General features: G+C 43.1%; 1 protein-coding gene across 1 annotated transcript in view; it reads right to left on the minus strand.

The window, feature by feature from the left end:
• Positions 1-26,274, minus strand: part of LOC114050592 (beta-chimaerin) — a 291,310-nt gene that overhangs the window by 107,156 nt on the left and 157,880 nt on the right. The window contains exons 2-3 of the mRNA XM_027872407.1: positions 25,003-25,041; positions 16,523-16,578 (exon numbers count right to left, since the gene is read on the minus strand). Of these exons, the coding sequence (XP_027728208.1) occupies positions 16,523-16,578; positions 25,003-25,041 (95 nt within the window). The remainder of the gene's footprint in view (positions 1-16,522; positions 16,579-25,002; positions 25,042-26,274) is intronic.

A 26,274-nucleotide genomic window follows, 5' to 3' on the forward strand; every position in this document is an offset into this window, starting at 1 on the left:
GGGCTTACTGAGAGCTTCTTGACCTAACTCGCTGTGATTTTAATACGTCCATATGATATCAGGGTACACAACTAGGAAAATAACATGAGAGACAGACACAGGCGACAATCCTTCCTCTGCCTCGGCACGATCCAGGCCCTTGTGAGGAGGCCTTTTCCATTTAGGGCCTGTGTAATAGGAGAGAATGTCGGAAAACTGGAGCGGGCCGAGAGGAGAGAATCAAGGTTCTTTATGCTGAGGGGAAAGTTTCATGAAGACTTGGCTTTCCTTCCTCCCATTTCTCAGAAATCTATGATTTTAAGAGCTTGGTCCCCGAGGCGCAGTCACCCCTCCGTGCCTTGGTAATTCAAGCCAAGAGCTGGTCCGAGGCCCTCCATGGTTGGGGGGAGGTGCGGATCAGAGAGGTTAAGTCATCCGTGAGTCAGCCAATAACCATTTATTAAGCACCTACCATGTGCCAGGCACTATGCTGAGAATCCAAATACAGAAAAAGACAGTCCCTGCCTTCAAGGGGCTTGCAATCTAATGGGGAAAACAACGCACAAGAGGAAGCTGAAAAGTGGAGGAGAGAGGTGGAAATAGAGGGAGGGAAGGTGTGATGGAAGGAGAAGCCCAGAGGAAAGCAGCAAACAAATGTCTGGGGCAGGAAATGGACCCAGCCCTTCCTCATTCCACCATAGCCCAGGGCTATAACCACTACACTGTGTGGCTTCTCAGTTCATGTGAAGCAACCAGCACTTCTGAAGGACCTGTGATGAGGGAAGGCAGGAGGCATAGAGAATTGTGGATGGAAAGCTGGCCTAGGAGTCAGGGAGGTCTGGATTAGAATTCTACCTCTGACATATGGGCTGGGGGACTCTGGTCAAACGCTCAATTTCTCTGTGCCCTAGGCAACTCTCCAAGCTGTCTTATAATTGCTCTTCTGCTTTGGTCAAGGGATGTCCTCGCCAGGAGTTCCCCAAACCAACGGTCCCAGCGTCAATCACTGAGGATGTTATGGAGCAAAATATCAAAATGATGCCTGCCCTCAAGAAGCTTACATTCTTCTGTCTTGGTAGAAGACCTTCATCTACTACCAGGCTACTACCATGAATGACCCTGTTCAAGTCTTTTACGTCCTCGGTGCTCTGGGCAACTCTCCAGGACTAGGAATCAGACTTGCCACCCAAAAGCCGCTTCCCTCACTGGAAGTTTCTTAAACCAATGAAATCAGAGATTTGGACAAAATGCAAACCAAACCAAACCAATGACCCTAAAAGAAGGAAGTGCTTCTGAGCCAAGTCGTCCATTGCCTCTGCCAGACTGAGCACACATCTCTTCCGACGTCTAGGCTGGTCCTCAAACAAAGAGATGCACAATTCATCCATCGCCAGGCTCACACTGGGCTTGGTTAGCCAAGGGCAAAGGAAGGCTAAGAGCTTTTAAATGTCCCAGTCTCTGGCAGCTGCTTTGGGGACTTAGAGACCTTCACAGAAGAAGTAACCGGCCACCAATGCTGAAGACAATAGTTTATTACTGGTGCTTTTTATCACACACAAAAGAAGGTGCTTAACGCAAGGGTGGAGGAGCTTGTGGGGGGAAGGATGGTTGGAAGGGGCAAGCATTCATTGGGATCATAGTCATCTCAGAAATCAGGTTATAACTAGATGTCCCAAGGGATAAGATACAGGAGGTATCACAATATAGTGAAGAGAATCCTGGTTCTGGGCTCAGAGGACCTGAATTCAAATCCTATTTATGACACTTATCACCCAGGGAGCCTTGGAGAAGTCTTTGGGAGCCTCAGTTTCCTCATCTGTAAAATAGGGAGATTGCTCTAGATATTCTCAGAGGTCCCTTTCAGCCCTAGGTCTGTGATTCTAGGATATATTGCCCACTTTGCCCAGGGAATCTGTGCCCTGGGTGAGAGGCATTGTTGAGAGGTGCTTCCTGACCTGAAGCCAGGTTTCATCACCTTTTCATCATTTCTTCCCAGGGTGGTGTGTGGAGCGGTATCAGGGCAACACACAACATAACCATTGGGCAAGGCTGCCAGGAGGCCTGATCTTTATAAAGGAGGGGCAGCTCCCACTTTGTGAAGCTATCTAGTCATTAACTCTGACGTCACAGGCAGCTAAGCGCCAAACAGCCAGGACACTAGAAGTGTCCCGCAAGAAAGAGTCCACGTTTGGGGGAAGGGGCAGGGCAGGGCAGCAGGTAGAAGGGGGAGCCCATCCAAAAAGAGATAGTCTACGACAAGATGAGACTTCCTCCAAACTGGAGGTTTTTTAAGGTCACTGGACTCAGATCCCACTTTCATAGAAATGATGTTGCCAGGCCATTTGTGAGGTCTACACCCATCACACATGCGATCAGCTTCTTCATTAACGAATTAATCATGGCATCTTAACTTGGGATCTGTGAACTTTAAAGAAGAATTATTTTGGTTACTGTGTTTCAATATAATTGATTTCCTTTGTAATCCTATGTATTTTATTTTAATGCATTTAAAAACATGATTCTGAGAAAGGCTCCATAGGCTTCATCCTTCTACTGCCTGAGGGGTCCAGAATGTAAAAAAGGCTAAGAAACCTTAACCCTGGATGAAAGGATCCCTCCAAGGAAGATACTGTCCACTTGCTTTACAGCTTCGGGTAAAGAGAGAGGCTGATTAATAGTGAATGAATGAAAATAAGCAAAGAGAAAAAAAATTCAGAAAGAACCTTCAGAGAAGCAATCATAAATTATTAATTAGAAAACTGTTTGAGATTTCACCATCTCTTTCAGCTGGAAAAACAGAGCTACAGAATAGAATGACCAGCCAGGCCAAAACCTTTTAAAAGCTGAGCAGCTGACACCTAGTGCAAGGCCACGAGACGCCCAGGAAGCCAACTTTGCTGGGGCCGAGGACATGTCTCAGTTCACGCCTTCATCAGCCTTGTGCCTCGGTGAGCAGAACCGAGAGTATCTTTACAAATCTTACTGGTGCTCCCTAACATGCATCTGGACCTGTGTGGCCACGCATGATGGCAATTCCTCTGCAATCACTTGCTAAGCTCAGGCTGTGAGGTTAGCCCTTTCAAGGCTGCTCATTTCCTCCCAACCATAAGGCTCCAATTTATATCGTGGCACTAGTGTGGTCATTGCTGCTGGGAGGTCAGTCATTTCCAAGGCTTGGATAACTACTCACAAATTCAAAGATCTATTTACTGCAGACATATAACTTAAAAATAACAATTATTAAAAATGATGTCATAATTATGAACTCTGTTGGTAATTACTAACATGAGACATCGAATGGAATCGTTGTTAGAGAGCAAGTATTAGAGCCTGGAAGCCCTGGATTCAAATTCTGCCTCTGACACATACTGGTTGAGTGATCCCGGGCAAGCCCATGCCCCAAGCATCTCCAAGTCAAATAGAAGGTGCCAAGCTGCATTGACAAAGGGATTTTTCTTATACCAAGGAAATCCCAGCATTGTCTTCCTACCCTGACAGAGAAAAGACAATCAACAGAAATCCAAAGATCTAAGTATAAATGAAGTAAACTTCACTGGTCACTGCTCAGAAGAACCTTCATCTTGCATCAAGGGACAAAGCTGCGCTCTCTCTGAAGTGTGCTTTCTGTGTTCAGAAGTCTGTGTACAGCTCAGCAGGAGCCACTCCTCCTGGCCCATTGACGTTCGTCTGCCCCATCCTGGGGCTTAGGGGCTGAAGGGCAGTTGGGTATAAAATGGCCCATCTTTCAGAAGCACAGAAGCTTAGAACTAGAATGGAAGCTACCACAAAGGACTTGAAATCCAACCTGTGCTTGAACCGGATCACTCTGTCACCCCTCCAGGGGCCTCTACTCCAGGGTCTGCCTGAAGAAGTCCCATGAAGGGGAACCTTCCATTTTGGCAGGCTTCCACGGCCTTTCAGGTAGCTCTATGTCTTAGGAAGCTTTTCTTTATTTTTATTTTTATTTTTTTTAAACATGTGTTTTTTAAACTTGGGGTTCCAAATTTTCTCCCTTCCTCCCTCCCCACCCACCCTCATTGAAAAGGCAAGCAACTCAATATAGGCTATACATGTTCAGTTATGCAAAGCACTTCCATAGTAGACATGCTGTGAAAAACTAACTCTGTTTCCCTTAATCTTATCCCGCTCCCCCATTTATTCTATTCTTTCTTTTGACCCTGTCCCTCCTCGGAAGCATTTGCTTCTGATTACCCCTTTCCCAATCTGCCCTCCTCTTTATCATCCCCCTACTCTCTTGTCCCCTACCCCTCCTATTTTCCTATAGGGTAAGACAGATTTCCATAGCCAACTGAGTGTGTATGTTATACCCTCCTTAAATCAAATCCTATGAGAATAAGATTTACTTATTTCCTCTCACTTTACCCCAGTTCCCCTCCACTGTAAGAGCCTTTTCTTTTCAGTTTTTTTGTGAGATAATTTACCCCATTCCACCTTTCCCTTTCTCCTTCTCCTAGTATAATCCTCTCTAACCCCTTAATTTTATTCTCCAGATATGACCCCTTCATCTTCAACTCATCCTGTGCCCTCCATCTATCTGTCTATCTATCTATCTATCTATCTATCTATCTATCTATCTATCTATCTATCTATCTATCTATATAGCTATATATATATACATACATATAATTTATTCCCTCCAACTACCCTAATACTGACAAAGGTCTCATGAGTTACAAATATCATCTTTCCATGCAGGAATGTAAACAGTTCAACCTTAATAAGTCTCTCATGACTTCTCTTTCCTGTTTACCTCTTCATATTCCACTTGAATCTTATATTGGAAAGTCAAATTTTCTATTCAGCTCTGGTCTTTTCATCAAGAATGCTTGAAAGTCCTCTATTTCACTGAATGACCATTTTTTCCCCTGAAGAATTATACTCAGTTTTGTTGGGTAGGTGATTTTTGGTTGTAATCCTATCTCCTTTGCCCCACGGAATATTATAGTCCACGCCATGTGGTCCCTTAATGTAGAAGCAGCTAAATCTTGTGTTATCCTGATTGTGTTTCCACAATACTTGAATTGTTTCTTTCTGGCTTCTTGTAATATTTTCTCCTTGACCTGGGAACTCTGGAATTTGGCTACAATATTCCTAGGAGTTTTCTTTTGGGGATCTCTTTCAGGAGGAGATGGACGGATTCTTTCAATTTCTATTTTGTCCTCTGGTTCTAAGATATCAGGGCAGTTTTCCTTAATAATTTCTTGAAAGATGATGTCTAGGCTCTTTTTTTGATCATGGCTTTCAGATACTCCAATAATTTTTAAATTCTCTCTCCTGGATCTATTTTCCAGGTCAGTTTTTTTTTTTCCAATGAGATATTTCACATTGTTTTCTAATTTTTCATTCTTTTGGATTTGTTTTACAGTGTCTTGATTTCTCATAAAGTCAATAGCTTCCAATTGCTCTATTCTAATTTTTAAGGAAGTATTTTCTTCAGTAATCTTTTGGACTTCCTTTTCCATTTGGCCAATTTTGCTCTTTAGGGCATTCTTTTCTTCATTGGCTTTGTGGACCTCTTTTGCCATTTGGCTTAGGCTATTTTTTAAGGTGTTATTTTCTTCAGTATTTTTGGGGTCTCCTTTAGCAAGCTGTTAACTTGCTTTTCATGATTTTCTTGCATCACTCTCATTTCTCTTCCCAGTTTTTTCTCTACTTCTCTTACTTGCTTCTCAAAATCCCTTTTGAACTCTTCCAAGGCCTGGGACTGATTCATATTTTTCTTGGAGGCTTTGGATATAGGAGCTTTGACTTTGTTTTCTTCTGGTTGTGTGTTTTGATCTTCTTTGTCACCAAAGTAAGATAATATAGTCTGACTCTTTTTGCGCTGCTTACTCATGATCCCCACCAATTACTTGAGTTTTAAACTCTTTGTTAAGGTAAGAGTCTGTTTCCAATGTGGAGAACGTACTGTCCCAAGCTTCGGGGATTTGTACAGCTGTTTTCAGAGATACTTCTGGGGACCTGAAAATTTTCAGTTCTTCCAAGGTGCTAAGATAAGGGGTGGGGTGTTTCCTCTCCACAGCCACAACAAGCTCCACCACATCAGCATTCCTCCTCGCCCCAGGACCGCCCCTCAGAACTGTGACCCAGATCCAAGCACAGGCAAAGCAAGAGATTCCTGCCTCAGCCCTGGCAAAGAGATCCCTGCAACCCGCCTCTGATCAGCAACTTGATTCCCCCTCAGTCTGTGGGCCAGAAGCTCAGAAGCCAGCTGCTGCCCTTGGGGTGGCTGAGACCTAGCTTCTTCTCTCACCGCAGTCACAGACTTTTCCCACTGACCTTGTAAGTTGCCTTTGGTGTTCATGGGTTGAGAAGTCTGGAAACCGCCACAGCTGCCCGCGATTCAGTCCTCTGAGGCCTGCTCCAGGGTCGCTGAGGCCTGGGCGCCTATGCCGAGCTGCGCTCCTCTCCCGGCCCAGTGTGATATACCTTTTTGATTAACCATCCAGACTGTCTTTGGCTGCAAATTTGTTTTACTCTGTTTTTTTTGTGGGTTCTGCTGCTTTAGAATTTGTTTAGAGCCATTTTGTTGTAGGTATTTGGAGGGGTTTGGGGGGAGAACTGAAGCAAGTCACTGCTTTCCCTCCGCCATCTTGGCTCCACCCCCCAGGAAGCTTTTCTTTACCATGAACCCAACTAATCTCTTTAGAATTTGTATCAGTGACTCCTCGTCACTTAGTCACTTTTGGGGTAAGCTGAATAAGTCTGATTTCTCTTCTGTAGCTATATGACATCTTCCCAAATACATGAAGATAATTACCCCTCCTCTTTCCCCAAAGCCTTCTCTTCTTTAACCTAAGATACCCCCAGTTCCTCAAGCTGATCCTCATGTAGCATGGTATCCAGTCCCCTCATCAGGCTCACTAGCCACCTCTGGACCAGGGCTTCTTAACCCTATGTGAGTCATGGATCCCTTTGGCAGTCTGGTGAAGCCTGAGGACCCTTGCTCAGAATAAAGTTTTAGACACACAAAACAAAAAAAAGAAACCAATTCTATTAAAATGAAGATGTAATTTTTTTCCCTCCAAATCCAAGTTTATGGGTGTCTTGAAATTTATCCATAGACTTCAAGTTAAGGACCTCTACTCTAGATGACCATTATATTTTCTAAATTGTGGCACTTGGAACTAAGCACATGTGACCTAACCAGAGATGACATGCTGGCATCATCAGCATCAAAGAGGAAGAGATAGAAGGGACCTTAGGGGTCATGGAGTTCAACCACTTCATTTTATAGATTAGAAAACTAGGCTCAGAGAGTTTGAGTGACTTGTCCAGGGGCACACAGCTAGTAAGTATCTGAGGCAGGATTTGAACTCAGTTCTTCCTGACTTAAGTCCAACATTCTATTTACAATATTATGCCACCCATCATTTTGGAGGTGAGGAAGAATTAATGTTTTGTGAGTACTAATAATATAACATTTTTATAGCACTTTAGGGCTTACAAAGTGTTTTCCCCACAACTATCTGGAAAAGTGATGAAAAGTACTGAGTGCATGAGTTAGGGGAGGGGAAAGGGGACATACATGAATGATGGATTCATGAATTATTGAATGAATGAATGATGAATGAATAATAAAACATTTATTAAGCATTTACTACAGGCGAGGGATCACTGTGCTAAGAGCAGGGAATACAAATCCCAGTAATGAGACAGACTCCATCCTCAAGGTGCTTACATTCTAATGGGGAGGACAACACATAAAAGGGGAGGTAGAAAGAAGAGAGGTACACATATAGGGACAAGCTTTGAAAGGTGGAGGACTGGTTTCAGGTAAGAGAAGGTAAAAGCTCGCCTCTCAGAACCCATAGTCCAAGGGTCTCAGGAAACCTGGCCCTTTTACCCTATGGTAGGAGGAAAAAAGTTCATAATCATTAAACAAGACTTTATTCTTCTTTTGTTTTTGTTGTTTTTTTTTAAATTCTATAATGTGTCAGGTTTGGCAGCATCAAATTTAGGCTTGGTCTCAGGAAAAATTTCTTAAGAATTAGGGCTGACCAAAACTGGTGAGTTCCCCCTCCTTGGAAGCCTTCAATTCAGGCTAGATGCTCACTTGTCTGTCATGTTGTAAGGGGGATTCCTTATGGGTGAGTGTTGGACTGGATGGCCTCTGGGTTCCCCTCCAACCCTCAGGTTTTATATGACAATAAGGTATGGTGGTCCAGGGGCTTTCTGAGTCTTGTGAGATCTGTGGAATACGAACCCAGGACATAAACATCTAGGCATGAAGGATGTTTATTAATATTAATAATAAAAATAGGGAAAGTACACAGCTGAGGAGCAAATTTTTTATGTTAAAGAGAAAAGTTGCTTTTTGTTTGTTAAAATAAAGGAACAGAGCTCTAAGCTCTAAGCATCCATCACATTGTGATGTCATCAGTCCTCTTTGAAAACAAAGGATAAATAACAACGGAACAAAGGGAAGGGGAAAGTTTGTAGTAGGACACAACATTAGGAAGAACTAAGGCAATTGGAGAAATGACATTAAATACAGTATTTAAAAAAATAAGAGCAAATGCAAGTGACTAATGGTAAACCAAGGCAGCATGAACTATATCATTGCTGTCTGAGATACGCTCCTGTAATCCGGGCTCAATTTAGTCATGGGCAGGAAAGAAGGAAAGTGGATTTGATCACATGGGCCTGGAGTTTCAATTCCATCATTCCTTTTCATTTTAAAAAAATCTGTGTTGTTGTTGTTGTTTTTTTAAATAACTTATTCTTAGGCAGGGAGTGGGAGGGCTGAAGGTGTCTTCTTTTAAAATTGAAATTCATTCAAAATGGCGATGGCAATTTTATTTCTGTTTTTGAAATTGCTTTTCTTAATCACTTCTCAATATAACAATCTCACAAGAAGACAAGCACCATAAAATCATTGTCATTCACAAAAGATCTTTTCACTTTTTGAGTGTGTATCAGAATAATTTCACATTCTTCCTTAGATCACTGGAGCAGAGCATATCATTAAATCAGCACAGCAGCCTTCGCGCTTCCAAATGGAGCATTCTATGCATTTCCTTCTCCAACTCTACCCAGCTGGCTTCCTTAATTGGAGGGCTACCCCTGGCCTGGGTACAGGTACCGTCTCTTCCTCTTGCTGGAATCTTTCTCGTTTGTGTCTGATCCCCAACCTGGACTGTTTGCCTTGCTCTTGTTTTTGGTTTTGGTTTCTGCTTCCTTCGAAGATGCTCAGAGACACTACTGCCTTCCTTTACTTGTTTCTTTTCTGTAGGCTGCCTTCTCCCACTGATTGACTTGCTGACTTTGCCCTAATCCTTGACCTCGCTGTTCCATGAGGACAGCTCCAAGAAGGAGGGCTCCCAGACTTGCAGCTGGGTGTGTGCAGTTGGCTCTGCCATGGTGCCCTGGAACCATGGCGTCCCAGAACCACAGAGACCCAGAATGAATTCATCCAGCTCAGTAATTTTTTCTGTAATCACAGCCTTAGTTTCCCAGTCTTCTCCTCTGCACATTCATCAGCTTGAAGAGAAGGAATAAAATGTAAAACTAGTTCCTATTCTCAAGGAGTTTATACTCAACTGATGAGATTCACCTCCTCACTTTTGCCCAGGCTGTACCCCATGCCTGCAGTGCTCTCCCTCTTCACCTCAGCCCCTTAGAATTTTCACTTAAGCACTACTTTTTACAGGAAGCCTTTACTGATCCCCCTGGCTACTAGTATACTCCTTCCCCAAATTCCCTTATATTCATTTGGCATATATTTCTTATTTGTATATATGCTGTCTCCAGATAAGGTCAAAATGGGTACACAATGTAGACATAAAGGGTAATGTTATAAGCAAAATAGGGAAGCAGGGAAAAAAATTACCTTCCCCGATCTATAGATAAGAAAAGAATTTACGACCAAACAAGAGATAGAGAGGATTACAGTAAGTAAGATGGATAATTTTAATTATGTGAAATTAAAAGTTTTTTGCACAAACAAAACCAATGCAGCCAAAATTAGAAGGAAAGCAGGAAACTGGGGGTAGGGGTAGGTTTATAGCAAGTTTCTCTGATAAGGGCCTCATATCTCAAATATATAGGGAACTGAGTGAATTTGACAAAAATAAGAGTTATTCTCCAATTGATAAATCAACAAAGATATGAACAGGCATTTTTCAAAAGAATAAATCAAAACTATCTAAGATTGTATAAAATGCTCTAAATAACTATTAGAGAAGTGTAAATTAAAACAACTCTGAGATATCACATCACACCTATCAGATTGGCCAACATGACAGAAAAGTAGAATGGTAAATACTGAAGGAACATGAAAAAATAAGGATATTAATGCACTGTTGGTGGAATTATAAACTGGTCTAGCCATTCTGGAGAACAATTTAGAACTACGTCCGAAGGGCTATAAAACTGCAATACACTTTGACCCAGCAATATCACTACTAGATCTATATCCTAAAGGGATCAAAGAAAAAGGAAGAAGACTTATAAATACAAAAACATTTATAGTATCTCTTTTTATAGTGCAAAGAATTAGAAATCAAGGGGATGTCCGTCAACTGTGGAATGGCTGAATAAGCTGTGGTATATGATTGTGATGGAATGCTATTATGTTATAAGAAAGGATGAGAGTGATGGCTTCAGAAAAACCTGAGAAGTCTTATATGAACTGATGCAAAGTAAAATGAGTAGCACCAGGAAAACATCGTACACAGTACAGCAATATTATAACAGTGATCATTTGGGAAAAACTTAGCTACTCTGATAAATACAATAACCTGCAACAATTCAAAGGACTCGATGAAAAATGCTATCCACCTCCAGAGAGAGAGTTGAGGAACTCTTGAGTGTAGATTGAAGTATAATTATTTTTAATTTTCTTTATCTTTCCTGGCTTTTTGGGGGGTAGGGGTTCTTTGTTGCAACATTGCTAATATGAAAATATATTTTGTGTGACTTCACATGTATAATTGATATCTTATTGCTTGCCTTCTCAAGGGGTAGGAGAGGGGCTGGAAGAAGGGAGAAAATTTGGAACTCAAAATTTTACAAATAGAATGTTAAAAACAAATAAACAAATAATTTTATTATTATGAATACTAATAATGTAAGCTTTTTGAGGGCAGGGGCTATTTGCTTTTGTCTTTCTATCTCCTGAACTTAACACATAGAAGGCACATAGAAGGTGTTTAACAAATATTTGCTGTTTAATAAATTTAATAAATGTTTGTTGAATTGAACTGGATGTGAATAGAGGATGTTTGGGGGAGAGGAGATAGGAACAAACAAATGTGTGTGTGTTTGTGTGTGTGTGTATTAAAAAAAAAATTTTTAAAAAAGAGCCTAGTAATAAGAGGAGGTTGCAGTAATTCAGTCAATCATAATTCTTGGCCTTCTAAAGAAGCAAGAGGTTCTTCCCCTAGGTTTTGGGTCTTTGCATTATGTAAATGTGTCAATAAAGATGCAACTCCTCTGGCCACTAATTCCCCCTAAAAGGCTATGTGTCTTCATTAAGCATGTCCCCTGGAGCATAAATGCATAATGAGAGGCAGGGTCAAGCTGACTACTGATAGTAGCAACATCACTGAATTCCAGCGTCTCAGAGTAAAAGCTGTTGCTGTCAAATGAGCTGTTTCCTGCTGGTCTTCCTCCAAATAGCACCTGTCCTTCAGGAACCTCAACTCTTTATCATTTGGCCCCTACCTGGCTTGGATGCAATGACCTGCCTTGCCTGCTGAGTGAATGGGGCCAATGAATATCAATTTCATGTTAAGATACGCAGGAGAAATATGATTAGGGATTTCTGGATGTGACCCAGGTGAAACCCAGGCCAAACTTATTAAAGATACAAATAGGTAAATGTTGATAGGTGAAAGGCTCTGTGCAGAGATAGGCAGGATGACTGTATCTTATCTTACACCAGGTGGTGGCACTAACTTGAGGCAAACTTCTTTCAGCAGAAAGCCAAGGGAAAATGTGGAATTTCCATTCAAAATCATGGCCCTGTTGAATTGGGCACCACCTTACACCATTAGCCTTTGGTGGCATGGATTTCACAGAATCTCAGAGTTAGGAGGAACTTTAAAGGCTCTGTAGCCCAAATAAGACCTGACTTAGAATCCCTCAAATCATACCCCATCACTGGGTGTCCAACCTTTGCCTAAAAACCTTTATCAAGCAAGATCCCCAACAGCAGGCTGTTATACTTTCAGAATGCATACTGGTCACCTTCCTCATTCCCTATCTTTTGGAACTCAAGAGTTCGCCCCTGGGACCCTGGGCTCTGACAGGTGAGTTTTTACTTTATCTCTCCCATAACAAGGCTACCACACCACTTCCTAGACACTGCCAAGCTATACTACCACTCAAGTAACCCATCTCTTTCATCACTTTCTAGCTTGGAATTATGTGTGTTGCCTAGGAAGCAGCTAGTGGGTGTTGTTGGAAAGAATGGCAGACTTGGGATGAGGAAGATCTGAGTTGCAATGGTTCCTGAGATATTTACTAGCTGTGAGACCCTGAACAAGTCACTTAATATCTCTTTGCCTCAATTTCCTAATTACAAAGTGGAGATAATAATAGCACCTACCTTCCAGGGCCATAGTGAGGCTCAAATGAGATGATATATGTCAAATACTATAGAAATAAATACTAATTTCTCTTCTTCTTCTTCTTCTCCTTCCTCTTCCCCTTCTTCTCCTCCTCCTCCTTTTCCTTGTCCTAGTGGTAGTAGTAGTACTAATGGTAGTAGTGATTGTTGTTATCATTATTTTGTCATTAGAATGTAAAGTCACTGAGGACAGGGACCACCTTGCTTGCTTGTGTATGAATCCACAGAACTTAGTACATAGTTGGTGCTCAATAAATGCTTTTCATTCATTCATTCATTTTAGCCTTCAACAAGGGGGAATCTACTTCCTAAATTGTGTTTCCCACTTTGGGATCACACCAATTGTTAGGAAGTTTCCCCCTCAAAAAATGTAGCTTAACCCTTTATTTTCATAACTTTGAGACCGATTATTCCTACATCTAGGCTTAAGCAGACCACGATGAACACTCCATCACGACCACCTTCAGATTTTCTCTTCATCAAGTTAAACATCCTCCCTTCCTTCACTGAATGTTCATAAAATGTGACCTTGAGGCCCTTCACCACCCCAGCTTCCCTCTTCTGGATGCTCTCCAGGTTATCAGTTTCCTTCCTAAAATGTAATGGCCATTATTTTGATGAACATGACCTATGGCTACTTAAACTCCCCATGTGTGCCACACCCTTACCTAGAATGACAGCTTCCCCAAATGTACAGAGGAACACTGGGCTCTGGATTGCCACAGACTGACACATTCTTTCTTCATATTATGGGTTTAAAGATCGAAGGGACCTTTGAAGTCATAGGATCAGAGGACCATAGATCCAAGATCTGGAGTTATAAGTAACCTCAGAGGTCATCTGGTGAAACCCCTTCCAATCCATCCCCATTTTACAGTTGAGGAACTGAACTCCAGAGAAGTGACTTGTCCAAGGTCACACAGAGTAACAGAGCTAAAATGTGAACCCAGGTCCTCTGATTGTGAATTCAATACTGTTTCTACTGTAGCCAAGGTTAAAAAGCTAGCAACAAACTGTCATATGAACCAAAGCCAGTTTATTTTTTTTTTAAACAAACAGTAAGTAAAGCTCAGAAAAAGATATACTTAGATGAAAGCCTAAAAGATTAAAGGCAAAAGGGCTAAAATCAAGTATTGTGTGTATATGTGTGTGTGGAGTGAGGGCAACCCTGGAGAGAGGGCACCACCCTGGGAACCAGTCCCATGCTCTGCACACGACACGTCTTTGGTGAGGCAGAAGGTCTGATGCCAACCTTGGGAATCAGAGATAGAAAAGGGAAACAGAGTCATATTCTAGTCACTGTTTACCTACTTTCTATGACCACCTCTATGGAGATACCTTGGTGGCTTCTGCAAACAATATTTTTTTTTGTTATTGTTGTTTTGTCCCAGACTGGAAGGGCGGCCACCACTCTCTGTCCCATCCCACTACTCACTGACACAAGATCTTTAACATGCCCTGTTTCCAACCTGGGCCAATTCACCCTTCCTTAGACAACCTTCCTTAGACTTCCTCATCCCCTACTCCCAGGAGCTCACCATATTGATACCAGACTTAATGAGAACACCCACACCCAATTGTCTTAGCTCTCTTCAGCTCAGAACTCCTGAGCTCAAAAGATCCATCAGCCTCCGTCTCCCCAGCTCCAAAGATTATAAGCAGGTGCCACCACTCTTTATAATTAATCCTTTATAGCAGAAGCTCCATGGGCAGAATTAAATATTCTGCACCCATCTTTTCCTTCAAGCTGTCCCCTTTGGTGCTATGGTAAGGAAGAATGGGTTCCAAGTTATCTTGGCTACTGTGTCTACCCAGGAATTTCATATGATCTTAATGTGTACATGGGGGTACACCGAAGAGAGATGAGCCTTGGAAGTTGCCTGCTCCTCTATCAGTCCAAATGCTCTGAAGAGTCAACATACAGCAAGCACAAGAGGGATCCTGTATTCTCTGCACACTTCAGTCAACTATGTGACTAAAAAGATATGTGAGAATATTACCGTGAACTCAAGGCAAGGAAGAATGAAATGGACTTGACAGTCAGTGTTACAGCTGAGAATATTTAAAAGTCTCGAGCAGGATAAAGGGTTTAAAGTCTTACTCTTTGCATACTTCACAACTATGAGGTCAAGAAGGGAACCTGTATCCCTTCATGCTATAGCTGCCCAGTGGTGGTATCAATTCAATTTTAAAGCCTCTACTGTGTGCTAGCTTCAATGTCTGCAGCAGTATGCTAAAGCCTGCTTATATGTCCTAGAAAGAGCTGGTTGTTAAATATTCAGGGAGAGCATTAACGCTTTGAAAACTGGCAAACACCAAAAATCAGGGTTAGATTTATTGTGTTATAGATTGTCTAGACTTAAGAAAGCAATGGAGAAAACATTAATCATGTGGGGCTCTCTCCACACTAACAAAATCATAGATCTAGACTCTCGCCTACCTCCATTTTTTTGCCTAAACATTTTAGTCATGATGCATAAGAATATTCTAATCAACCTGATCGTTGGTAAGGAAAGGGACTTTAGACTTCTCAGTCAGGTCTTGACATCGCTCTGACCTTTTTCTGAGGACTAGGGAATGGAAATGTCTTCTCAGAACTGGAATTAGACCAGGAGATCAATTTTAATGACCTTTACCCAACATACATTTTATATAGGAAAAAAAAGAAAATAGCAAACAACGCACCAGTTGATCCCAATGGGCTGTGTATGTGAATTGGCTTCAGAAAAGGTCCTAAACAAAATCGACTCAAATGATTAGAGGAGGAAAGGGCTGCTCTTGAGGATCCTTGGGATTTGGAGAAAACCAGCTTTTTATATTTGACCCTTTATAATTTCGCCACTGTATTCCCCCCTCTGCCATCCCCATTATGTTATGTCTGCTTATATATGTACATGTCATTTAATCTCAATAGAATATAAACTCCTTGAGGGCAGGAAGTGTTTTTTGGTGGTTTTTTTTGGCTTTTTTGTTTTGTTTTGTTTTGTTTTGTTTTTGTTTTTGTATCCCTAGAACCTAGCAGTAACCAGAACATTGAAATTACTTCATGGATGCTTGGTGATAGTGGCTCTAATGGATGCTACTATTAATAAATATGACGCTTTTAAGTTATCACACAAAACAAATTCGCCCAGGTTTCTGGGATCTGTGTTTGAGAGTAATTCTGGCACAAATAGAGCTTGCCAGAGTGTTGACTTCAGAGGACTGGTGGTGAGCATGCCTCTCTCCTCTGGGCAGGGAGGAGGTGCACTGCTGCAGAACGAAGCCTGCGCTGTCCGCTGTCTGATGGGACCAGGGGGTTGTTTTGATTTGCATTAAGAACTACAAGGGGAAGTTCTATTGGATAGGAGGTGAGGGGGGAGGGAAGGAGGATTCTTTAGAAAGTGACAATGATGTCTTAAAACAAGCATCAATAAGACATTTATTTTAAGCATTTCTAAAGCTATTCAAAATAAAAATGGAAACAATAGACCTGGCTCTATTGTTCTGTTCACTTTGTTGGTGATCACAAGCACCAGGCACATCACAGATGAATACCTCATCAATCCAGGGAGGGCAGAAGAGAAGACTGTGGGCTTGTAAAGACTTTCGAATTGGTGGAATCCTTGAACCTGCATCCAGGATTGACCAAGAGGCTAAAATACAGGATCCCCAGAGAGTGGCAACGATGAAAATGGAATATGTTTGATTTTCAGTTTTACAAAGCATGAAATGCTTTTTTTTTTTTTAATCACCAAATGCTAAACACTCCCTTCTGTGAACTCTGTGGCCACCAAAGTCTGTTAGCATTTGAATCACGACTGAAGAATACAAATGAGTAAGATGTTGCAGGAGACCTGGCATGCCATAAAATGTTAGTGGGCATCAGACAGAAAGATCCTGATATCAATACAGGGCTGACAATTGATGGAGGTTAAGGAGGAGAAAGAGAAGTGTGGTAATACTGACCTCCCGAGGACAGATGATCCTCTTGGGCCGTGGTGCTTCCTGCTGTAACTGATACACTGCCAAAGAGAAAATGCAGTCCGTAAATGCACACATACACATAAGCATGCGTTCAGAGAGACTTTACACAAATGCTCCTCAGAAACTAAGAATGCATTGAAAGAGAGATACAGGTACATCCTTAGATCACCAGAATCAGATCATTTATATGGAAATTAGTCACTGAGAATGTAAACTGACAAAATTGATTTTTTTTTTATTCTTATGAGGCCGATTTTGTTGGGTAATTGTTACCGGCACTGTTCATTTTTATGATTTTCTTGGAAGCCTAAATACGATTGAAAGTATTCTGAATATTTTAAAGATAGAATATCACTTGGGAGTACCTAACTGTAAGACCAAATGACAGGATTCTTGAATTTAAATGTAATCACCAGAGGTCTTTGGACTGGCCAGACAAGGACTGACATGGAAAGAAATGTCATTCTCTAAAGGCATCTACAAAGACCCATCAGAGGGCTTCCTGTGGTTGAGCAAAACATCACGCCTTTTCTACTTTTTCCTGATATCTTTCTATTTCTGTGCTGCCTATCACCATGGTTTCTCTTCCATTTCAGTGTTTCCCATTCCCCCTCCACCCCTTTCTATTTCTCTTCCTTGACCTCTTTTCTGATCTCAAAGCCTCTCGATAATAGCTCTCTTCCACCTGTTTTCAAGGCAAACTTCAGACTACGACAGAGCCGAGCAGAGAACTCACAGACTGAAAACCAATTTAGCTTAGCCTGTCACTGTCAATGTGCCTTTTGCCATTTTTATTTCAGTGGCTGAAGCCTGAATGAGTCTTGGTTCTGCAGGCCCACAATTCCGTTTGCTCTTGCAGCAAAATCAGTCTTACGGTGGTACCTTTTAGACTCTACCACCTTTTAAAAAAAAAAGGGAGTGAATGAAAAGCTTATGACTTTTTTCAGCATCTAGACAAGGGCAAAGTTCATTAGTGATGGAATCCACGTCAAGCTAAAAGTTCATCTGTGCTGACTATCACAAGAAACCTTAACCCTACAGAAACAAAGAGAAAATGGTTTGATTTTAGCAAGGCCCCAAGCTACAGAATGTTCTCAAAAATAGGAAGGGGTGATGCTGTTGGGTGAGAGAAGGTGTGAAGGTTGCAGGATAAATGTTGTAATCATGGATTTTTCACATTTATAGCCTCAGCTCTCTGCCATCTTTGCCACATTAAAGTAGACCCTATTGATCTTGGAGAGGCTGATATCTCTGGGCATCTGAGAGTTCATATTTGTGAATGCCCCCTTTAATGATGCATGTTACAAGTCATCTATGCCTTCTCATCCTCTAGGGTTATTGACAAGATCCTTTCCAAAATCTTTCAATAGAACAGAAGTTCTGTGAGGGCAGAGACATTTTAATCCTCTGTGCCTCGCAGAATGCGTGGCAATACTGTATTGAAGTAGGGGTTTAGTAAATACTTATTGATTGACTGAAAGAAGGCCTTCCCAAAATATTAGAGGCCTTTCTCAGGCCTTTTTTTTTTAAACATTTCCTAGGCCCTATATCAGATTGCATGTCATCCTGGGGAGGGGAGAGGGGAGGAAGGGGGAGAAATCTGGAACTCAAAATCCTACAAAAGTGAATGTTGAAAACCAATAAATAAATAAACATTTCCTAGGCCCCTGTGTAGCACTTGTGTGCTTTTTTTTCACCCCTCATTTGCACCATATATGTGACCTGCAGACCTCCTTTTCTAATCAGATATTTCTTAGCTAATTTCTCTTCTCACATATATCCTTTTTGGCATATACCCCAGTCTCCTGCTTCCTGGCTCCCGAACCCCACCTTGGAACAACAATATTCCCTCAGTGATGCTGTGTGGCTATGAATCATGCTGTATCATGATGTCTAAGAACCAAAACTGGGGGTGACCCAACCTTGAGGACAGAAGAGGAAAGATCCAGTGCTCTTAGCCATTCTATGAGATGTCAGACTTTAAAGGGAATGGTTTCCCTGTACCTAGGGATGTGTAGTCTGTCTATAAATGAAGGTGCACATAGGATGGGGAGAGCCCATGTTCACCTTCAGCTCACAGAAGTGCTGGGAATGTGGAGCCAACGGACAAAGAGCCTGCCTCTTGCAAAGGTAGCCAGCCTGCTAGCAGATCACTGTTGGCTGAGATGGGGCACAGTGAGTATTGACCCTGCCCAAGCAGGGTGTGGAGAAGCACCTGAGATTGGGCCCCCCAGAGTTTCTGTGAACATGAGTTATTTTTTATACCTCCAACACTTTGGATAGAAGGGTAGATGGTGATGTCCTTGATTGGAATGGGGAAAGGGGAGCACAACTGTCAGCTGCATGCCCTCACTTGGGGTCGGGAAATCCCAGAAGGCCCTGGAAACCAGGGGTGGTGTCATTTCTCCAATATGGCCTAGAGCTCCCTGAGAACCCACACTTTCAGAAGAAGGCACAGGTAGAAGGGGACTTGACATTCCATAGATCTGTATCTCCTACTCATGAACCTAAGACAGTAAAACGCTGAGGTTTACTTTTTTTCCATAAAGAGCCTCTGCCCATCCTCCCCTCTTGCTCCTACCGAGACATGACAACAATCTGTGAACAGTGGGGCAATGCTTATGGATGCTCTGACTCATTAAAGGCAAGGTGCCCGACAGACAGCCTGTTACATAACAGAAAGAGCACTGATTTTCAAATCAGATGACATCATCATAGCGTCCAAGACCCAGAGCTGGTCCTACCCAGTCCAACCTCCTCACTTTATGGAAAAGGAAACTGAGGCCCAAGATGGCCAAAAGACTATCTTTGAAGGGCACCTAGATCTAGAACTGGAAGGCTGGCCATCAGGGGCCAGCTGGTTCAACCCCCTCATTTTACAGATGAGGAAACTGAGTCTTAGAGAGATTATGAGGCTTGGCAGGTTCACACATAAGAGCTTGAGGTAGGAGTTGAACCCAAGCCTTTCTAGCCCCAAGTCCTACAGTCTGCCTGCTCTGCCCCCGGCTGTTGTCTTGATCTGGATGGTTTAGATCCTGACTCTGCCATCAGGATCACCTCGCACAAATCCCTTGATCTCGCTAGACCTCATTTCTTCACCTCTAAAATGAGAGGACAGGATTCGATGCATCTGAGATCCTTTTCAGCTGAAGGTCTGGAAGACGTAGCCAGAACTATGATTCTGTAATCGTGTCCCAGATTATCGCATCAGTGTGGGGAATTTTAGACTGAAGAGTCAGACTGGTCAGTGAGGCCAAAAAGAAGAGGCCTTTGTTTGGCTCGCTGTAACTCACAAAAAGGCAATCTTGAGGCTTAGGGAGGCAGCCGGGGGAGGATTGGAGAAGGCTGAGGCAGCAAGATCACAGATCCTGCAGAATCTCATAATTGCAATGAAGGATAGCCACCCCAGAGTCAGACTGGAAACCAAGGGAATTTTGCCAACCAAGGGACCTGGGAGGCTTTGTGAAGGTCTAAGGTACCAAGCAGGCCTCCTTGTCCTACGGAGCCTACCTCTCTCTTCAATGCCTTTCCTGATCCCCTCCCCGCGTCGGCTGGAGCCTCCCTCCCTCATCACCTTGAATTGAACCACCCTGTAGAGCTTCACTTTAAATTTGGACTACATATATTTAAATGTGGTACTATTGTAGTCCCTCTGACTAGAGCATAAGCTCTTCATGAGGGGTTGTTTCATTCTTTAACTGACTGATAATTCATAGTACCAGGCCAAAGTCACCCCACCTTTTTATCCCTGTCTTTCACTCTGTACAAGTATCAAGTTATGGACCATAGGCCGCAGGCCAAAAGTCATGTCAATGCAGGGGAAGGGCCCCTTGAAACCCTCCCAAGTCTGGTGCTAAAAAGCCGGCCAGGCTGGTTACTGTAGATAAGCGGGCAGTGCTGAATCCTGCCTGGCATGGACGTTGTCCAACCCGCCAAGAATGACATCCTGAGAGAGCTGCAGGCAGGCCTGAGGGAACCCAAAGTTTGTCTAGACTGCAGCTTTTGCTATATCACTGACACCTGACCTATGGAAATAATAAATAGCTAGTATTTACAGAGTGCTGTAAAGTTGGCAAAATGTTTTACAAATATTATTTCACTATATCCTCACAGTAACCCGGGGAGGTACGTGCTATTATTTACCCCATTTTACATATAAGAAAACAGGCAGGCAGACGTTAGGGGACTTGCCCAGGGTAAAACAGCTAGCAAGTGTCTGAGGCTGGATTTGAACTCAGGTCTTTTTGACTCTAGGTCCAGTGCTTAGTCCACTGTGCTGCCTAGCTGCCTCAGATTAACACAATCCATAGCATGATGGGACGGGGAAGGAGAATCATTTCTGGGCCTTCGTATTCAGGAATTATGGAGTCACAAACCTTTATGGCGGGAAGGTACCACGAAAGCTTTCTACTACAACTACGTTAGAGTCCAAGGACTGGGCCAACTTTCTTCTTGGCTCAAAGATATAAGTTTGCCTGGTCATTTTTCTACAAGGGCAAAACCAAAAGTGACTTCTCCGCTGTTTGGGTGTTGTCTTAAGTGTATCTCCCGATAATATTTTAAAAGATCAGCTCTAGTCCCAGCAGAATTCTCTTAGAGCCCTAACTAGGCTAGAGAGACAGGAGCTTTGTCTCAGGGGGCCAACATTTAGAGAGCACTGACTGCACTCTCAGTCTTTCAGAGGTAGGAACAATTGAACTTAGCACTGGGCTGCAGATTAATTCATTTAAATAGGAAGCTACAAGATAGAGCTTCCTCTCCTCTTGTCAGGTGAGTGCTTTCTCCACCAGGACTGCCCTTCTCCATCCCTCCTCAGCTGAGGCCTAAGGTGTCCCAGGGTCACTCAACCACTGGAGCCTTGTGCCTCCAACGTCTTTGGTCTCTCTCTGGAGTTTTCCCCAACCTCCCAAATCAATTTGCTCTTAAAAGTTGACTCAACGGCACCTTAGTGTGGCTGGCCCCAGACTCCAGAACTGCTGGTCATAGCTGTGAACTCTGGTCTGGAAGAGGGACATCCAGACAGCTGCTGGGGAAGTTTTTGGTGACAAACTACCTCAGAAATCATATGGGGATGGGGTGGGGGTGAGGGAGGGGGGTAAGGATGGGGAGTCTCCTCTTTGCTCCAGAAGTGGGAGAACCACAGAAGTCAGCTGAAGGGATCCTCTCTCTTTAGGGCCATATTTCCCACAACACATGAAATGGGAAGGAATTTAAGCAGTCTCTAAAGTTGCTTCCTTCTCCACAATTCTCCGTCGCTGAATCTACGGCAGGCCTTAGGCTTTTTTGTGTTTCTGAAAACCTGTCATAAGGTGGATCTCTGTAAAATTTCCCCTGGGAACAATATAATAATTGGAATCGAATTCCTGCCCAAGGATTTAGCATCCAATAAACCATCAATCAATCACCAAGTATTTACCAAGTGCCTGGTATAAGCCTTGAAGGAAAAGATAAAACTCCTCGATCATTTAAAAGGCATATTATACTCCAAGTCCTTCAGAAAGGGAAGAAGGGGGATGCACGCTCTGTCGTCTGGCTCCCTACCTCAAAGTTCCCCAGGTGCTCTTCATCACTAAGCATGACGGCCTCTTCTCAGGCCTCATCTTGCCCTCTCTGCAGCCTGGCAGAGGCACCAGCCATCAGCCTCATCTCCAGGATGGCTCTCTGTCTCCTGGTCCTCCTTCCTTCTCAGGCTCCTTTGGAGAATATTCCTCCAGATCACACACTCAGTGTGTACTAGCTGCCCTTCCCTTTGCCCTCTGTGCCATCGCAGAGATTTCCTAAGCTGTCCTGGGTTCAATTACTGTCCCAGTGCAGATGATTCTCAGAGTTACTTGTCCAATCCTGACCTCTGTCTTAGGGCAGCTAGGGAGTGCAATGGATAGAACACCAGTCCTGGAGTCAGGACCGCCTGAGTTCAAATCCAGTCCCAGACAGCTGCGTGACTCTGGGCAAGTCACTTCACCCTGTTTGCCTCAGTTTCTTCATCTGTAAAATGAGCTGGAAAAGGAAACAGCCAACCACTCCAGCATCTCTGTCAAGAAAACCCCAAACGGGGTCACAAAGAGTCGGACAGGACTGAACAACAACAAAGCCTCTCGAGCTCCAGCTTACACCAGTTACCAACTGTCCCTTGTGCATCTTGAATCATGAGTCCCCTCCCCCTCTAGTGCCTTCCCTCTGAGAGCGTCCTCACATCGCACACACTGGGTCTATCTCGTCCTCTCCCCAGTACAACGTGAGCGTCCTGAGGGCCTAGGCCGTGTTTTGGTCTTCCTGTGAATCGCCAGCACTTAGCACTGAACCTGGATCACAGGAAGTGCTGATTATTCAATCTGTTCTTCTAACCGCCTGGGTGCAGCGCTCATCTGAAGTCTGTGGTCCAGACACTATTTACAAGGGGCCTCAGTGTACTTTAAAATGAACAATTTCCTTTAATAAGCAGTATACACCTAATGGTTTGGTGGGTCTGATCTTAGCCATGGATCATCATGAATGTCATTTCCACCAATAAACCATTTGACAGTTTGTTGGTATGGCTGCTGTTTGGTTGGGGTCTGAGGGGAGATGGTGGTCAAGGTGCTGTGAGTGGCAGGTCAACTTGTCTGGTATGTGGTTTGCTGTGGGCTTGAGCCCTCAATGAGCACCGCGCCATCAGTACATACGAAGCCAAAGTAAACGGAAAACAAACCAAAATACAACCTGATCAGATCATATGATAAACTGGACCAAAACTAATAGCTAACTCTAATTAATGTTCATTAAACATATCTTCTGTTGGATTCAGAGCTAGGCCCTTGTATCCAGGGATCACTTAGTCTAAATTTTTTTTTCAGTTGAGAAAAATTTAGAGGCTGTTGACTTAGAAAACCACAAATTAAGATCATCTATGGTTCATCGCATTTTTATTTCTTTTGTTAAATATTTCCCAATTACATTTTCATCTGGTTCAGACCAAAGTGGGGAGTTTTGTGGGCCACATGCCCTCTGCGCTGGATGGCTGAGGCCTCCTAAAAAGCTGCCTGAGGAAGTCTCAGTGGCCCCTCACTTTGAATAAAATTTCTTACACCAAGCAGAGACTTTACTAATCCCACCAGTGAATTCAGAGCTCAGTTCAATAAGAGGCAGGTGTGTACACTGTCTTTGCCACTGCCCCCCAGCCCCCTTGCCCCTGCCCTGCCCCTGCCCTGCCCCTGCTGCTGCTGGCATTTGTCCTGTTGGAAAACATTGTAAGGAAAGTCCTTTAAGAGTGAAAGAATAAACCCTCTTGGGTTTATTCCAGGCCACAGCTGCAAGTACTCAACTCCAGACCGAAGGACCACTACCAGAAAATGAGAGAGGCCCTTTTCTGCCTCAGCCAGCTCTGTCCATTAGGTTCTCTCTGCCTGACTGCTCTAGAAGAGAAGCCAAAAAAGTTTGGGGAAGATGCCTGTGTGCTCTGGCCCACCCCCAATGCCCAGCCCTTTCCTGCCCTGGCAACTCTGCCCTGACTAACTGAAATGAAGGATAACTTTTTGGCACACCAACTATCATTCTGAATACAGGCAGGAGCAGAATAAAAATGACTTCCCTCCACTCCCCAGAAATGTTGATTGGAGCAGAGAATTTAAAAACAAACAAACAAAAAAACAACTATCCCAGTATCTCCTAGATCTGAGAGAAGCACTGTGTTGATCTGCTATTGGGGGTCTTCAAGGCCTGGCTTTCTGCTACACCATTTTACTGCCTCCCTTCAAGCTAAATATGGGTGAGGGTCATGCTTTGTGTCTTTCTGCTCCTGCCTCTAGTCAGGAAGATTCTGGGTGTGTTAAGGATTGTCCTTTATAGTTTTATTTAGAAAGCTGGCAGAGAAGGAAAGGATGGGGGTTTGAGATGGGCCAGAGCACTTGAAAATCTCCAAATCTTCTTCTGGACAGCAGTCAGACAAGGAGTTGAAGGGGACCCCAGCTAGTATTCACTACACAGATGAGTTAACTGAGACCAAGAAAACTCAAGAGAAGGGTTTAAGGGTGCACAGGAGGAAAGTGTCAGAGCCCCTGACTATAAATCTAGCCCACTTTCCACATGGACCAGGTTGCCTGTGCAGTCTACCTTTGGGTGGGCACGTTTCCAGCTCATAAAACCACGACTTGCACCCTCGCTGACAGCCTGAGCAAAAAATGTCAAGAGTTGAGAGGGCAGGAAGCCAAAATTCACCTATCTTCTAAATCTCAAGTTCCTGTTGTTTGTTGGCCAAATGCTGTGGGCTCATGGGCGGGCCATGGCCACCGCGAGGGAAACTCAGTGCATTGTTCTCCATCTTTGGCTGAAGCTAACCCAGGGAACAAATAATGGCTTTTGCTTCTCAGTGCCATCCATCAGGGGCTGCCTAAGTGTGCTAAAGTCAATTTTAAGGAATAATTAAGTAAGGGGGTGGGGAAGAGGACTAACAGCTTTTTGAGATGGATTTCATTTCTGGTACTCACAGTATGATTTCCATATCGGAGGCTGGTATTCTTCAGCATCTAGAATTTAAAAAGAAAGAAAGAAAGAAATCAGTCTATCAGCTGAAAGTCAAGCTGTCAACAAGTTATCTTCTCCAGGGAAGTCACAGCTTGTTAGCAAAATTTGCATTTCTGCCCCAAGTGAACCGCATACTCATTTACAGGGAGGTTGCAGATAAGAGGAAGAGAATGTCAATTTCAACACTTGTGGACTCAACACCATTTTCTTTTTCTGATAACTTAACATGACAGAATCAATTGCTTAACCATTTTCCTAGAGCCCAGTGAATCAAAAGGATATTTTAAGTAATTAACTCCACGGTGCCCTCCAGGAAGGTTTTCCAACAGCATGTACTTGTCTTGAAATAATAAACATATAATTCATCATCTGGCTTCAAAGCTGACCTTTTGCCCATTTATTAAAATCACAAAGAGGGAAGAAGTGTGTGATATTTAATCTCAGAGTTTTGCAACCCAAGCAACTGGGCTGTCCAAGCACCAGGTCTGATAGACCCAGGACACAGACAATTCAATTGAAAATCCATTATCTCCTTGAGTTGGGTCCAATGGGTGATTTAGAGATTTCCCAGAAAACCTATCAGAAGTGTCAGAGTGGAAGAATTACAAGCAAGTGTGAAGGGCTCGATTACTATTCATCAACCTAGAATGGGGGTGGGGAGGAGAATTCTTCAGGTTCAGAAGACGGAGCCATTTAAATGTTGGCAGATGAACCAAAGGTTCTAAACGTGATTGAACAGTCTCCCCAAGTTTACAGGAGGCAGGATGATGATCCATTGGCAACAAACACTCTGCTTGGTGACGGATGACCTCGGCACAAAGCTAGGCTCTGTCATCAACTCTCTGGGTGACTTCACACAAGTCACAACCTCTCTGGGCCCCAATTTATAAAATAAGTGATTTAGGTTAGATGATCTCAAAGGTTTCTTCCAACTTAAGATCCAGGATTCTTCTGGCTCTAAGTCTATGGTTCTGTGTGTCCTGAGGGCCTGGATTTGAACTCATCTCATCTGACTCCAAATTCAGTTTTTGCTACATGACCTTCTGCTGCTTCTTTTTAATAAATATTTGTAAACAGAATACGAATTACTGATTAGGAGATGGCTAAAAAGCTGTGGCACATAATGTAATTGAATTATCACTGTGCTAGAAGAAATGATGAATAGGATAAGGACAGAAAAGCATGGGAAGATTTACATGAACAGATGCAAAGTGAAATAAGTAGCCTAGGAAAAC

The sequence above is a fragment of the Vombatus ursinus genome, unplaced genomic scaffold (assembly GCF_900497805.2).
Source record: "Vombatus ursinus unplaced genomic scaffold, bare-nosed wombat genome assembly UNPS02014799.1, whole genome shotgun sequence".
Classification (NCBI taxonomy): Eukaryota; Metazoa; Chordata; class Mammalia; order Diprotodontia; family Vombatidae; genus Vombatus; species Vombatus ursinus.